Genomic DNA, 16,467 nt, shown 5'->3' with positions numbered 1-16,467 from the left:
TGTGTCCCCAGTAGATCCCACAGACATGACTTTGGCCATCAGCTCTGTTGAGGTGGCTTGTATCTCCTTAAAAAACTTCTTTATGAAACAAAACTTAGAGTTCTAAGTTTGGAATGGGTAACGGGATTTTTTGTTTATTAAAGTTGATTTTAAATCACCTAAAGTAAGAAAGGGTACTTAAAAAAAAATAGGCCCAGGAAATGCAGAAAACAAACACACTTGAAGGGAAAATACGAATTTGCTAAAAACCTGACTTTCCTGCCCTAAAACAAAGATGATACCAACATTTCATTTGATACCACAACATTTTCTATTTTGTGTTAGATTTAAGTAAGCTGAACACTCACAGTTAAAACATGTCACCAAGTTCTAATCATGAGAAACAAATTACTGAAAAAGTTTTTCTACTTAATGGAAAATTTTTAGAAATTGTTACTTAGTCATAAAAATGTTCTCATATCTCCTTTTATCTTTTAAGTCATCCAAAGGCCAGATGTTGAGAAACTGGGGTGAAGGCTTTCCCTTTGCTCTAAACAATTGGCAGCCTGGAATACAGCTTAATTAAATAATTGCTTTGGACTGTCTTGGGTATAATTAATCATTTAGCCTTAGAGATTGCTGGAAACAACAGTGGACACAAAATTCAAGGATTCTGAGATGTAAAATTTTGATGTTCTCACAGCCCTCGCTGGCCCCAAGCTAGATAAGCAGAGTGTAATTTAAGCTGAATGTCAAAGATATTTAGTTGCAAACTTGGAGTTGGAAGTATCTCGGGGTATGGAATTTAAATCCAGCAGACTTTGAAGTTGGAGTTCTTCCTCCTTGCCAGAGCGGGGCAGGAAAATGAAGACCTCGGGTACCTTCTCTAGGGGGAGATTAGGAGGAGGATCCAGAGGATAACGAACCGGCCATCCTGGTGGGCAGTGAGCTGAGAGTAGTGAATGCAGGGAGGAGAAGAGGAAGGGGTGGTTGGGGGTGATGAGGGCCACCCCTGATGGTGCTCTGCCCCTGGCATTCCTCTCCCAATGGATCTGCGCATGGTGGTAGCCCTGGCTGTTATCCCCACTGTCAAGGGCAAGTGGACGGCCTGGGGCAGAGTTGGGACCTGGGTGCCCAAGCCCTGAACCTCTCAACCCTCCCACCCTCCTGCCTCCCTCTAGTGCTGTGTTGAGAGGGGGCTGGGGCCTTGGACGAGGATGATCATGTTGGAGAAGAAAAAAGGCAGAGAAACAGAGCTGCTTTGAAAATCGGCAGCCTTACTTTAAATTTTAAAATCCTGTTGTTGTTGTTTTTTCCCTTCAATATAAACGAAGAGGAATCTATTAAAATTTTAAATTGACTTTGTTAGCTTTCAAAGTGGAAACTCTGGAGGCCTATATTTCCTCGAGATAAGTTTTTGTTTTTCTCAAAATTCAGTTTTTAATCTCCAAAGCAATGGTGCATCAGGCAATAACAGGGCTTAATGTTGTTGTTCTTATTACGATTTTTCTTACTACTCCCAGGCGAGCAGGAGAGTGGCGCACGGATTTTTGCCTACCTCTAATAAGGTAACGATTAGAATATATGAATTATCTGGATTAGCTCCATGTTCAATTACTAATTGAATTTTCTTGGAAAAAAAGACTTTTGGTCCCAATATCACGCTGCCAATCATAAGTTAGAAATGCAGTTGGCATGAAATTTAATTCCAGCTCTTTCCTGGGGGAGCCCGTGGGTAAAAGTAATATCCCACCTCGCATACGCTGGATACGGCGATCGCGGTGATACTAGTGAGCACGCAGGCGGGGCAGGGCTTACTTTCAACAAGTAATTTCCATGGGAACTACTCATGTACCATCAAGACAAATTTGCATCGTCCCCTACTACGTGCAAAGCCCTGGGCTGACTCCGGCAGAGCACACGAGCACATCTCACCCATGGTCCCCGTTTTAAACGTAATTCATATCTGGGTTCGGGAGGCATGACAAAAGAGGTAAAATGTTAAACTGTTACAAAAGATTTTAATATTGGTTGTGACTGGCACACCAATAGTAATAATAGAGGCTAGGATTTATGAAAAAGCTGTCCCCCCCCCCCCGAGCCAGGCTCCTTTATAAAAATAGCAGTTTATCCAGAAATGTCTCAACATGCCACTAAGATCACTCTTAAAGCATGCAATTCCATGATTTTTAGTGCATCCGATGAGGTGTGCAAACATCACCACTGATGCTAGGACATTTTCATCACCCCTCGAAAAACTCTGTCCCCATTATCAGATACGTCTCATACTCTCCTACCCCATGAGCCCTGCTTCTGAATCCTCTATTTTCTCTAATATTTAGAGTGATCCTTTTGAGAGCAGGCATCATGAGCCCGTTTCACTAACAGGAAGGCGGTCCAAGGCCGCTGTAGTGGGTTGAATGCTGTTGCACCGAAGGGTATGTCTGAGTCTCAAGCCTGGTACCTGTGAACGGCACCCTCGGGAAAAGGGTCTTTGCAGGTGGGATTTTAAGGATCTCAAGGTGAGCTCATCCTGGATTGACGGTGGGCCCTAAATTCAATGACACGGCCCCTTAGAGAAAAAGGAGAAGACAGAGACACAGCGGGGAGGCCCCATGAAGGTGGGGGCAGAAACCAGGCGTGTGGCGACAAGATGGGGCATGCCGGGGGTTGCCAGGAGCCGCCAGGAATCGGGAGAGAGGCACGGGGGCATCCTCCCTCCCAGGCTGCGGCCTCCTGACTTCAGCCTCCTGGCCTCCAGAACTGCGAGAGGATACCTTTCTGTCGCTCTCAGCCCCCACTTTTGGTGGCTTGTTCTGGCGGCCCCAGGAATCTCACAGCCACCCGGCTGGTCAGCGGCGCAGCTGGCGAGCCCCGGGTGGACCTGGCCCCCAGCTGGTCCCTTGTCCTCGGCCACACTGGGTGGCTGGCCCTGTCTCCTTGGCCACCGAGGACTCACCCTGGGGAGGACACAGCCGGACTCCGAATGCAAACACCGCCCACCGGCTGACCGAGGGAGGGTCACTCATGGGCCGCATGAAACAGGGGCCCTGAGGGGAGGACCCGGAGGGTGGGGAGGACCCAGAGGGTGGGGAGGACCTGGAGGGTGGGGAGCACGAAGGCCAGGCGAGCGGCCTTGAAGGAGCAGGAGTGGAGGAGAGAGGAAGGTCAGGGTGCGCACATGAGGGTGCAGGGACGTGGACAGCGGGGCCGTGGAAGGAAGGTGGGGTGCAGGATTCCGGCTTCCTTCTCTGGCCCCATCCTTCACCTTGGCTTTGGCCTTGGCTGCCCGGCAGCCTCAGCACCCACCGCTCCACAGCCTTCGTGCAGGCCGCCAGGATGCTGCTCTTGGGGTCCCCTCTGTCCTCCTGCTGCCCCTGCCCCCATCCCAGGAGCCTCTACAGGCCCACGGGCTCCCTTAGCGTAACCGTTGGTGGCCACCCCCGGCCTTTGGGGATGCAAGCCGCGTTAAGGCCACAGCCACGTTCTGTTCCTCGGTGTTCCCACCACAGCCCCCGGCTAGAACGACCTTCGGGGCTGACGCATAGTCTCCAAGGGCCAGCTCGGCCACGCCCCAGGTCTGCCCCGCACTCAGGCCCCTTGGGGGTTCCCCTTGCGGTTTCATGGGTGCCCACTTCACAGCACCTACTACGCACTACTGACACGGCGTGTGGCTGCGTTACACACCCGGGAGCATCCTCCTGTCTGCTGTGGTCTTCCTGGCCGGGCACGGGGCCCCGCATGGCCCCCGGCCGATCAGTACGTGAGCAGGCGGTCAGCAGACAGCCGCGGGAAGCCTGGCAGGAGCGCGTGAGGGAACGAGAGGCTCTCTGGCTTGCAGGCCGCAGGGAGCATGTGGTTCTGTGTGCAGAGGGGTGGCAGGACTTACGTTACGATCAAGCAGTGTTTTTGAAACATGACCTTCTGGAATGTGCTAGATGGCTGTGAAGGGAAGGGAGGGAAGAGGGAGGAAGTATGGGTGGGAGGATTAAAAAATCTTGGAGCAAGGGTTGAGCTAGGGTGGCGATGAGGGGATATGAAAAAGAGACACCCTGCGTGGCAGCCTGCAGGGGTGGGGAGTGCGAGAGGGGTCCTCAAAGGTCACCAGGGGCCAAGCTTAAGAGTCAGAGGTGGGCTAGACCATCAGTGGAAAAGACGTAGGAGGGGAGCCCCTTTGGGGACTGAGGGGTTTGGATGCGGACATTGGAGCTTCGAGGGAGAGTGGAGGTGGGGAGAGTGGACACTTGACCTTGGGCGACCTTGGGGATGGACAACAGTGCAGCCCGACAGAGGGTGCAGATGAGCTCTGATCCCAGCAGGGCCCCCACAGGCGTTCTCCCGGGGCCACTGAAGGACCCTTTCCTTGGGAGGAGGAGGCCAGGACAAAGGAAGCCCCAGCCAGGGTGGCAGGTATGGCCAGAGGGCTGGAGGCCGGGTAGTGTAGACCAGCCCCTGAAAGGGAGGGGGCAGAGGGTCACAGGGCAGAGCTCGAGGTCGAACTGACTTTATCCCCTCTCCATGCTAATTTCTTCCTTAATATGACCCACTATGCATTAGAGATTTTTTAAAAATTTGGACTGGTCAAAGGGTGCCTGGGTGGCTCTGTCGGTGAAGCATCAGACTCGACTTCAGCTCGGGTCAGGATCTCAGGATCGTGAGATGCAGCCCCACATCTGGCTCTGCATTCAGCACAGAGTCCACCTGTCCCTCTCCCTCTGTTCCTCCCCCTGCACACTCTCTCTCTCTCTCTCTCTGAAATAAATGAATAAATTGAAAAAAAAAAAAACTGAGATTGCCAAGATTGTCACTGACCACTTACTTGATGGCTTGGGGAGAGCTTGTTTAGTCCACTGAGGTTGAGTGGACCCCTGTAACCATCCAGGCTCTAGGATGAGCCCGGAACCCTGCCAGCCTGGAACTCACCATCTAGCAGACAGGGAAGTGAGTGCAAGGTCATCCTGTGTGCCTGACTTCCCGGCCCCTCGGGCCACTTGGCGGCAGGCCATTTAAGTTGTGATGTGAGAGCTGATAAGAATCCACATCCGTCCAGGTGAGTGACCTGGAGCCAAGCCGTGAGGTGCCAGGGAGGTGCCGAGGGCCTGGCATCGGATGCATGGGCCCGTGGGACGGCTGTGGCTCATCTTCCAGCCTGCCTTGCTCCCTCCATCTCTTCCTCCTAAGATTCCTTTCTCCTCTTACTTTGTCAGCTGAGATTTTGGGTGGATTTTTTTTTCAAATGGGTCAATTCAACTTATCTGCTAAACTGTAAACAATAAAATAGTGAATACTGTATAAAAGCAGAACTTTTTTTTTATTTTAACAATGGCTGTTTCTGCTTTCAATTGCAAATGATTACTTTCATCATAATGGTTATTTCTGATTCCATGGACCGTAACAGTGGTTAATTCTACCCTTTGAAAAATAAGTTGTTGACTATTTTTCAATAGCATGGGGCAAGAAGTATTCCTGCCTTCTGTGCTGTATTTGATTTCATTACATAAAATTGAGTGCAGCAAGCTTTATATTATACAGTTTAAAGGAACATAATGATGTACGTACGTAGTGGGGTAGCAAATAGACTCGCATCTGAATATTTTTATGTAACTGAATTTTCGAAAGCGTTTTGTGCCGTCTCCCACATCGAAGGGCAGTGCTAAGAGCTCCAGGGGCTAGAAGCAATGTCAGAAATGTCCCCCCGTCCTGAAGGTCCTTACAACAAGGTGTGCACATGTACGGCAGGGTATGTCGGTCAACTAGAAACGGAGCGAGGACGGACGGGTGCCTTAACACAGGGGTGTGAACAGATATTTATAAATCACCTGCTCGGTGGCAGGAAGGGCTATGATAATGCAGGCGAGGTAGGCTTGGCCTGCCTGCTGAGGAATATTTGGGATGCGGGATGGGGCCTCATGTGGGAAGCATCCTATGACTTGGGCCCTTGGTGAAGCTTCTAAAACCAAATGGGAGGTGGGAGAGAAGCATGTCCCAGGCAGAGGGACAGCAGGGACAAGGAGGGTGAGAGACATGAGGCATGTTCTGGAGACAGCTAGCAGACAGTGCGGCTGGAATCGGAGGGGGCTTCCTCCCGGTAGAGCCGTGCCTGCCCATGGCCTGGATGCGTATCACACGAGGACAAGCAGGGCTGCGTAAATGCGGGAGATGCTTCTCTCTCTCGAGATGGATGCTGCGCCTCAGAACAGGGGGACAGTGTCACTTGGTGTGGGAATCTGTAGCTCCCGGCTGCAGCATCAAGTCGAGGCCGTCGATGGCCTCAGCTGCTCTGCACGGTGGCGGCAATAACACCGCCTCTACCCTCATGACAGCAGGAATTGTAATGATGATGAAGAAGAAAGTCTGGCATCCCTGAGTGTCGTCACCACCCCCAAGGGATGCATGTGTGTGTGCATGTGTACGTGCATCTCCAGGTGTGTTAGCATGTGCGTGTAAGCACACAAGGGCGAGTGCGCAAGCGCTCAGGTACGACGGTCTCAGCGTGCAGGTGTGCGAGAACATAAGTAGGGGCATGAGTGCGTCAGTGTGAGGACATGTGCCCTTTGTGCTCAAGTGGCTTCAACCCCACTTAAAAGTAAAGTTATTATTATAACCCACACTAGTTTACGACTCTAGATACCAGTTTCCTCATCTACTATTAAGTAGACGGTGGGCTTAAGTCTGTTAAACCACAGGCGGCTCCTTCAGAAATTAAGCCTCATTTCAACCACTGTCCCTGCAGGTGGCGGGAGCCCCTGGGATGGGGCAGGAGCCACCTCGTGCCCGACACGAAGAGGAGCTGAGAGGATGCAGCAAGAGAACGAGAGGAAATGGTGAGAGACAGTGTCTTGCCTCGAGGAGCTCACGCTCCAGCCAGAGAGCTGGACGGGGATGGGAAGGTGGCACCAGCGAACAGGATCAGGACATGGGGACGCGGTGCTCTGACGCTCCAGCAGGAGTGAGCCAGGGCTGGATGTCTGCCGGACGACAGAACACAGCAGGTTGGCGCTCTAGGGCGGGAGCAGGCCTCTGTCCCCAGCACCGTGGCGGCTGGGTCCCTGATGCTCACGGGGCTGCTGTGGTCAGGTACTCACCTGACCCGGGGCGGGGGGCGGTGAGGCCCAGGACGGGGAGAGCAACTGAGGAACCAGGATGTCAAAGGAGAATCATGCATCTCTGCGCCGGAACCGCGCTAACGAGGACTGGGCATTTTGGGGAGACATACTAGAGCCGAAAAGTGACTTTGCCTTTGACTTGGATCCTTTGCCTTTGACTTGGATCCTTTGCCTTTGACTTGGATCCTTTCCGAGTGGGAGCAGGCTGCAGGGCTGCGCTCATTTTTATGACCTATTTTCCACGTTGCGCTCCATCCTCCCTACTAGAGAGCTGTTCCCTCTTTAATCCTGCTTTCTGCTGGGATCTTCCTATCTCCTCGCTCCTTATCTATCCCCCTGCCCTCCGCCCACCGCACCCCAAGCTTCAAATGAAGAAGGCGGACTTGTTTGCTTCCCTCCTCTCTTCTCTCTTCCAGCACCGAGATTTTTCCTCCTGCCCGTCTTTGATCCGGCCTTCCTGAGGCAGCGAGGACATTCCCTCTCTGCTTTTTCTCTGCAGCGCCGTAATCTGCTGAGCTCTAATTAATGTGTCCCCTAGGACATTGGAGTTTCCCCCCTACATTCCTCGATCTGAATGTGTTTTGGGGTCACACCAGGGTGAACATCATTTTTAATGCCTATTATTCTTTCTCTAGATCTACCGGGCTGGTGCCACGCTGGCTGCCTTCCCCCTTTATCTCAAGTCTCAATCGATTCTTCTTCCGGCGGTGGATCCAGCAGAGCTTCTTCTCTCTGGGCTGGGTCTCTACTTGGGAGGTCACAAGGTTGACTCCGTAACTCCAGAACGTCTCTGTTGATGCACGGTCTGCTGCTTCGGCAGCAACGGCACGAGGAGTTAGGAGGTCCACGCTCTCTGGTGGTCAACACCAGACGGCCCAGCACCCACTCTCCTGACTCTTCCTGAAACCCCAGCCACAAGGAGTTTCATAGTCCTCCTCTTTGCCAGATTAGGGTCTGTGCCAAGTACCCCGGAGGGAACACCGTCCAGGTGTGGGAGACGAGGGGCGAAGCCTGAGAAGCAGAGGCTGCTCCATCTGGGCACAGCGGTTGACCTCTCCGTGTGGGAGCCCAATTACCTGCGCCTTTGGCGGGCAGCCCTGGGAAGAAGGGTGGGGGTTGTGACCGTGGGGTGTGGGCGAGCACAGAAGGCAGATTTATCCTATTTGAATGTTACTCTGGGAATAGTCCATCCAATGGTTCCTCTTTGTTTTTAATTTTTAAAATTTATTTTTTAGAGACTTATTTTTTTCATTTTAGAGAGAGAGGAGAAGAGAGGGGGGTAGAGAGAGAGAGCGGGAGCATGAGCAGGAGCGGCAGAGGGAGAGAGACTCTCAAGCCGACCCCATGCTGAGCTTGGACCCCAATGCAGGGCTCGTTCCCACAACCCCAAGATCATGACCTGAGCCAAAACCAGAAGTCAGACACTTAATAGACTGAGCCACCCAGGTGCCCCCTTCCTCTTCATTTTTAAAAACTAATTAATTAATGTCACTGGTTGGTCAACGGCTTTATTTATTATAAAAGGGAGCTTTTAGGGATACCTTGGAGGTACCCCCTTTTTCTCTTTGCCCATCAGGAGTTTGATACACCTATGAAAATCACCTGAGAATTACCAGGCCAATCCTGATGCCTCTATTAATGCCTGTTGTCAGTTCTGACGGACTAAAACTACTTCATAGATGTGTGGAAGCTACGGTTGGAGGAGGCCTGTTTGTTTCTTACTGGCCTGGCCCTCATTTGTCCTTTTCCTGGCAAAAGCTCACTGGTTTTCCTTGGTGTACGCACCTTCCCAACCTCCCAACCTTGGGGTTGGATGTGGTTCACCCCTAGCCTGGCCCAGGGAGTGAAGCCAAAGCATCATACTCACCACTGGCCACTGTGAGTGTTTCAGGAATGGGCCTAAGACCCAGTTGGGGCCAATCAGTTATGTTCTGGGGAACTCTGCTGAACTTGAAAGAGGGGCACCTCATTTTTCTACTTGCCCCCTTAGAACGTAAGCCTGGGGCTGGCTGCAGTCCCTCTGTCAGCACAAAAATAAGCCATTTGTGAAAATAAAACCAGCTGAGAAGAAAGCAGAGACTAGAGTGAAGAGAGAATGGACTTTGATAGCATTAGTTAGACCCTGGATCCAGCCATGCCTGAAGCCACCCTGGCCTTTTAAGTAGCATGAATCTACCTCCAAGTTCTGTTTGGTTCTTTTTTGCCAATTCAAATGAGCTTTTCTGTTCTTTGCACACATTGACCTTTATGTTAACTTGAAGGCTAGAAATATTTAGCCTTCAATAAATGGCCTTTGAACAAACAGGTCCATCTTTCAGGCTCCAGGGAAGCATGACAGTGAAGTGTGGATTTTCCTCTTCTGTGTGTATTAGAGACCCTTCTTTCAAGCATGTTGGATACCACACAGGGTAGGCGGGCTACGATTTCCATTGTGATCTTTGCCACTGTGGTCTTGTGTGCGTCCACCGTGTTTCCCTTAGGAGAAGGAGAGCTCTGCCCAGGATTAGCCCAGAAGTACCGCATGAACCCGCCTCCCGACTGGCCGGCCCAGTCCCAGAATCAAAGAACGCAAGACAGTCTCAAGAGTCTGATGGTTTTCCCATTGGCTGCTCGCTCGAAGTCGCGCACAGAACTGGCTTTCCCACAGGTCACCGCACTCATCTTCAAAACCACCACTTCAGCCGGGGACTTCATTCTATTTTAACACAGGGACACTGGGGCTCAGGGAGGTCGAGTGACTTGCCCACTGTCACGCAGCTGGCTCACTGCTCGGGCTGCTGTGCGTCAGGGCAGAAACACCCGCCGTCGGCCCCGGATCATCCGTCTTGAACTGGTCACTCCCCTCATCCCAGATGCCCTGAGCTCTGACCCCACGCTGTCCTTCATCTCTGTTCACCTCTGTCTCCCCCAGGAGCCTGAGTCTGCTTTTCCCATCAAGACGGGACCCTGTCTCCACACAGCTCTTTAATCCTCTAACTGACCCCGTTCTCACTCTTCCCATCGTCCCGCTCACCTCCCGACTGTGCTCTCGGGACTCGCGGTCCGTCCTCACACTACCCTCCCCCTGACCCTCTCCTGAACATCTCTCCCCTCCGTGCCCTGCTGAAACCTGGCTGACCCTGTGACCCTGCGTCCCTGACAGCCTTTCAAGAAGACACTTCATTGTTCAAAGTCCCTCCCTCATGGACCTCAGTGCCTCGAAGGGGGGCAGGTGTCCTCTCTCTGCACATCGTCACTTGCAAACGCTCTCTTCCTCCTCCTCTTCCTCCTCCTCCTCCGAGCGCCCACTGTGCCTGTCGGGCCTGCACGTGTCTGGGAGGGCCTACCCCGTGAGTGACTTTGCCACGGCTTCCTCAGTCATCACTCACTCAGGAGCAGGAGCTTGGTCCTTCCTTGGGGACTTAGTCCCCACTACCTTGGGGGAGTGAGTCTTTTGGTGGCGAAGGCAATGGTCAGAAGCTTATGCAGATGTGAGAGGCACCAGCCTCGCTAAACCCTTGAAGAAGTTTCTGGGCTCCTGCAGGTCTGCAGGTGCCACGTCTACCTGGGCTCCCATCCCTTGCCAGGGTCACTGGGAGGGCATCTAGCTGAGCTCTGCTCCTCTGCACGTACGCCCTACAGTGTGTTTTCAGCCTGGTAGCCGGAGTGCCCCGTGTCAACGTGAAGCCAGACTTCAGCACAAAGTTCTGTGATCCCCGTTGTAAAGAGGGGAGAGGCCAAGGCCCCTCCTTCTCCCCTGACCACAGCCCCCCCTCCTGCTTTCCCTGCTCCACCGAGCCCCACCGGCCACCTTGCTGCTCGGCCAAGCCCGGGCATTGTCCTGCTTCAGGGGCTTTGCACATGCTGTTCCCTGTGCCAGGAAGGCGCCTCCTCCAGATGCCGCACGGCTCACCCCTCCCCTCTTCAGTGCCGGTGCCCAGGATGTGCTCAAGGGCCGTTTGCTAAGGAACAGCAATGAGGTAGCCGTTCGCACAGCAGATCAGCGGACGCCTCAAAGTTCCACAGCGTCACATAAGTGGAATATCAACAGCGCTTCATAAGGCAACAGCGCGCAGAAACGTGTGCGCACCCTCAGTGGGGTGAACCAAAGAGATTTAAGTCTCTGTCTCCTGACGTGCAGAGACAGAAGGATCAGGGGACACAGCAAAGCTTTACGGTGAAGCGTACGATGTGACGCTGTTTCTATTAAAATAGGCAAACACACGCGTGCCGAGGACTTGGCAAGCGCGGGACGAGGGCAGAGTTAGATTTTTGTACATATTGTTGGATTCCAGTGGGAAACCCTGAAAATAAACCAGGTATGTCAGGGATTGGGGAGGAGGTGAGGGGGCAGCAGTCTCACCTCTGCCGGCCAGCGTGGAGATTAGGACAGACGCTCGAAGAACAAGGTGGCAGGACAGGCGCTGGTAAAGGGAAGGCCCCTCTGCCCCCGTGGCACCTGCTCCCCCCCACCCGACCCTGTGCACAGAGGCGGGGCCGCCCCAGGACCCCGGGCAGCGCAGGGAGGTCTGCACTTGAGAAAAGCTGGAAACCACCCAAATGCAGGGCATGGAGGCTGCGGAGAGCTACGATGCGGCCAAGCCGAGCATATTTGTCAAAGGAAGGAACCAACCACACAGGAGCCAAGGAGGACGGATGTCAGAACCGGCCGCAGACACAGCAAACTGCGGAGTGGGACGGGTGCCCTCCCTTGGCATTGTAACTTGTGCAGGTGACCCGGGTCATGCAGGATGCGCAGCAGCTTGGAAGGTCGTGTGTTTCCTGTGAACGGGGGGCACCCGGGGGCGGGGAGGGGGATCAGGATGGGAGCTGGAGGGTGTGGTGGAAGGGCTGGCTCCCGGAGGGTCAGGACCAAGGGGCCGCTCGGCTCAGTGCACCTGACACACGGTGACCACGAAGAGGCAGACGGGGGCGCCGGCCTCATGCAGGGACGAGCTCCTGGCTGCTCCTGTGCACCTGCCAGCATGTCCCCGGGTGTGAGCATCCCAAACCTGGGGCAGGGGGTTTCTCTGGGCTCCGCACGCTGTGCTACATGGGACAGTCACTCACAAACGCCGGGGCTGTCACTAGGTGCGGGCCACAGGGACTCTCTCCTAATCGATGCATTATTTGTTGGATGCCGGCTGTGTGTCAGGATTACTATGGGGCAACATTTCGAGTTCCCATTTCCCGTTTATGTTCAGTGGGGCTTCCGTCTGCATCCACAGCTGTTAACACCCCGATGAGGGCCAGGGCAGCCACCACTTCCCTCGCATTTGCAGAGGTTGACTGGTGTGTGTGTGTGTGTGGCATTCGTGTCCATGTGTGGTGCCACATGTCGTGTGTGTACAGCATCCCATGAGGGACTCCCAGAGACGTGGCGTTCCTGCTGACCCAGAGGGCAGCCCTCCCAGGCCCTCGGCCCTCTCTCCCTGTCTCGGGACCCAGTACCCAAACCAAGCAGGACTTGGGGGGATACAAGCTGTTGGTTCACAAACCCAATGAATGAATCCAGTAGAAAGGCTGAGGCAGCTGGAAGTTTGTTAGACAAACTGGTTTGTCTGGAAAACACACGAGAACCAACTGGTGGTGAATGAGTGTGATCTGGGAGGATGAGCCATGAGGGTTGGCTCTTCCAGCCACAGAAGGGAGCTGTATCCTGACACGTGCCGCAACCTCATAGCAAAAGGCCCTACAACCCACGCCTGGCTTCAGCTCACACTGACCTCTGCTCAGCTGGTTGCTGGGCTTTGTCTCTTAATGAGGGGAGGCCCCTGCACGTCAACCAAGCTGGCGGCCTGAACACTAGCACCTGAGGTCCTACCTTTTACCACCAGGAATTAAGCACAGAGCCACATAAACAAAACATAGTCATAAAATCCTCGGATGTAGATACTCAGCCAGTTCAGCAGCTCTCAACTGACCAGGCCCAAGAACCTTCTAGAAAGAGTTGTGATGGCAGAGAAACTAAGATCCTGGGCACTCTGTGCTCCAGGTGGGGCTTCTCCATCTCACCGGGTGGAGGCTCAGGCCCCATCATCTACTCTTGATCCTTGAGAGCACATGGGAGAGGAAGGAGGAGGCCGTGGGTGCCAGCCCAGGGCCAGCACCATCAGCACCACTTACCTGAGGCCAGAACAAGTGCTGAGGCTGGCGGTGGAACCAGAATACCCTTGCACGTGTCCGTGGTAGTAGCAGTGACCCTAGGAGGAGGAGAAAGTCGGTTCAGTCAGGGTAGCTTCTCGCTCGCTCACGATAAACCAGCCCCTCCCATCACCTTCACTTGCTTTCAGCCACGGGATTCCCTTTTGGCATAAAATATTGAACCAGTGGTCTTAGTATTTAATGCTAAGCCCGGCGTGACCCCGGCCAGGATCTCTGGCAGGAAGGCCTGATTTACTTCGAGATGATCAATGGGGTTTTAAGCTGCATCCCAATTCCACTCTTGTCTCTCTGATGCCCTTCAGGGAAAACCCAGTGGCAGGACAAATCACATTGACTGACATCCCCTCCTACCCTCCTGGAAACTGTCTCTTGTACTGAGATGAGGACCTCTATGGCCTATTTACGCACGCTGAGAAATGTCATAAAATGAGGCCCAAATCTCTGGCTTTTGGAAACAGAAAAGCAGGTGAGATGGGAGCTGGAGGGGGCCTCCCTGAATCGCCCAGTCGAGAGCTGACAGTCTCTGTCGGCAGGAAATAAAACTAGGACGGTCTTCTAGGTCTGGGACAGAAGCCCCCGTGTGACACGCCTGCAGGATCCCACTTCTTGAATAACGTTGCTGCCTGTGACAAGAAGCCACAGCCCGGCCACTTCCTTACCGAGACAGAGATCTGTCCAGAATCCACGTGGCAGGAGCTTACGTGGCAGCCCCGACTAAGTGGCTGACCCACAGGAAAAGCTAAGCACACTCCGCTCGCCTCACTCGTGGCCTCTGCGTGCCAGCGGCGTGGTCTGGCAGGGCAGCGGTGTGGAAGGAGCAGGGCAAGTGGATGTCGGGCTTCGGCCTGTCCCTGCTGTGTCTGCAGCAGCACGCGGCTCCTCCGCTCGTGGTGGCAGTAACCCACTTTCCCCAGGGCAGAGCTTGGTGTCCAGCTCTCCCGCCCAACAAAAAGAAAATTCTAAGACCACCTTGACTTTGCTAAGAAAGAGGACTGGCTGGGATGAAGAGGCCAGTGGTCTCCAATAACACCTCCAAAAAGGGGTCAAGGTCATCTGTCACTGAGTAGAGAACAGACTTCTGGGACCATCTGAAAGGCAACTAACTCAAGGAGGGAGATGAGAGATCTGGACTCTTGTTATTTTGACTTTTCTTACTGATTCCGGATTTTCTTCAAAAATTCAGGATTTTAATACTTTGCCTACTACGTGAGAAACGATTTTTGAACTTCCTTCTATCTTTTGTTGTATAGTTTCCAGTTCTTATAAAGAGACACTTTCCATCTTTCTCCTTATGAATTTTATGTACTGCTTAGGGGGGGCCTTCCCCAAGGTCACACATATGTCCTTTTTCTTTTCTTCTATTCCCGTAGTCTTGTACTTAGCCCTTTACTCTACTTGGGATTTATTCAAGGAGTGTGAGGTCAGAATCTAACTGTCCCTCACACACTAAGACCCAGTTGTTCTCTGCTACCATTTTCCCTTTTCTGGTGATTGGAGGTGCTCCGTATCATACATGGGATGCCCACACCATGTACGTGTCTCTGCTTTCGTACCCCATGAGCTGTCCCCATTGAGACAAACCTCCGTGTGTCCATTCCAAGACCACGGCACCATTTTCGTTCCTACTGTCCCATCATACATTTTGATGTCAGGTAGTATAAGTTCTCTGTTTTGATTAAGGTTAAATTCAACGACTACAGGATTCACCTTTTAAAAGCATTCGGTTAACACGTTCACAACGTTGTACAGCTGTCACCACTGTCTAATTCCAAAACCTTTTCATCACCCTAAAGAGAAACCTCATCCCCATTAGCACTCACTTCCCTGGACCTGCCCCTCCTGCCTCAGCCGCTGGCAACCACTAATCTACTTCCTGTCTCTATGGATTTGCTTATTCATTCATTTCGTGTAAGTGGATTCATACAATATGTGGCCCTTTGTGTCTGGCTTCTTTCACTCAGCGTAATGTTTACAAGGCTCATTTAGGCTGCAGCATGGGTCACTCCTGTCTATTGCAGAATAATATTGCATGCTCTGGAAATGCCACATTTTGTTTATCCATTCATCAGTTGATGGGTACTTGGGTGGTTTCCACTTTTTGGCAGCTGTGAACAGTGCTGCCACGGACATCCTACAACTTCCTGTGTGGATGCACATTTTTGGTCCCCTTGGGAATATATTATGATGCATGATTTGCAAATATTTCCCCCCTCTTTGTGTGTTGTCCTCTCATTTTCTCAAGCATCTCTTTTGAAGCACAAAAGTCGATCATTTTGATGAGATCTTTTTCCCTTCGGTTGCTTATGTGTTTGGCATCAGACCTAAGAAACCATTATCTCAAGGTGCTGAAGATTTCCACCTATGTGTTCTTTTAGGAACCCTACAAGTTTAGCTCTTCTATTCACATCCTTGGTCTACCTTGAATTAATTTTTATATATGGCTTGAGGTAGGAGTCTAGTTTCATGCTTCTGCATGTGTAGATCCAGGTGATCCAGAGCCATTTGTTAAAGGGCTGTCTTGGCAACTGTGTTAAGGGCAGGTTTTCTTTGGTTCTATTCTTTGCTTTGACTGTTTCTAGGATATTATTGCCTATTTTCTCTTCCCGATGAATTTCAGGATCAAATTTTAAGCTCTGTAATAATCCACTGAAGTTATTTATCTATTAATAATGTGGTTAATAATCCATCGTAATAAATCCACCAAGATCCCTTTTCCTATTCATGTACATGGTACGTTTTTATGGCCTTCCATCTAGTCTTGGATTTTTTTCATATTGCTGTCATGAAGTTTTCATTAGGGTTATTCCTCGGTATTGGGTAGGTTTTGTTGATATCACAAATAGGATCTTTTTTCTATTATATCTTCCACATCTATTTTTAATGTAAAGGAAGACTGGGTGTTTTTCTTAACTTATCTCCTATCAGACCATTTTATCAGCTTAGTTTATAGTTTGTATAAACTTAGCCCATCTTGGATTTTTTTTTTCTGCTCTTGATTATGCTGACTGCAAACAATTTTTGCAGTTTGTGGCTCTCTTCTTTTGGCTCCCAGACAATGTTGAGGGGTGGGGTGGGGTGGCTAGGCGTCCAGGGGCCAAGGCAGGAGAGACAACTGCTCATAGAGGGAAAGCATGTGCAGAGATGGGAGGCAGTTAGTTCTGCTTGGCTGGAAGATTCTAGGGCAGGAGCAGCCACGGTGAGGCAGACCTCTCCAGTGAGTATATGGCTCAGGGAGGAC

The 16,467-nt window shown here is 52.0% G+C and overlaps 1 protein-coding gene across 2 annotated transcripts in view; it reads right to left on the bottom strand.

Moving 5' to 3' along the window:
- ADAM12 (ADAM metallopeptidase domain 12) overlaps positions 1 to 16,467 on the bottom strand; it is a 331,063-nt gene that overhangs the window by 97,840 nt on the left and 216,756 nt on the right. For both annotated transcript variants that reach the window (XM_041745566.1, XM_041745567.1), the window contains exon 5: positions 13,191 to 13,267. In XM_041745566.1, coding sequence (XP_041601500.1) covers positions 13,191 to 13,267 — 77 coding nt within the window. The remainder of the gene's footprint in view (positions 1 to 13,190; positions 13,268 to 16,467) is intronic.

This window comes from Vulpes lagopus, chromosome 2 (genome assembly GCF_018345385.1).
Source record: "Vulpes lagopus strain Blue_001 chromosome 2, ASM1834538v1, whole genome shotgun sequence".
NCBI classification, from domain to species: Eukaryota; Metazoa; Chordata; class Mammalia; order Carnivora; family Canidae; genus Vulpes; species Vulpes lagopus.
The sequence above is the reverse complement of the archived record's forward strand: the minus strand, read 5'-3'. Positions and strand labels throughout refer to the sequence as shown.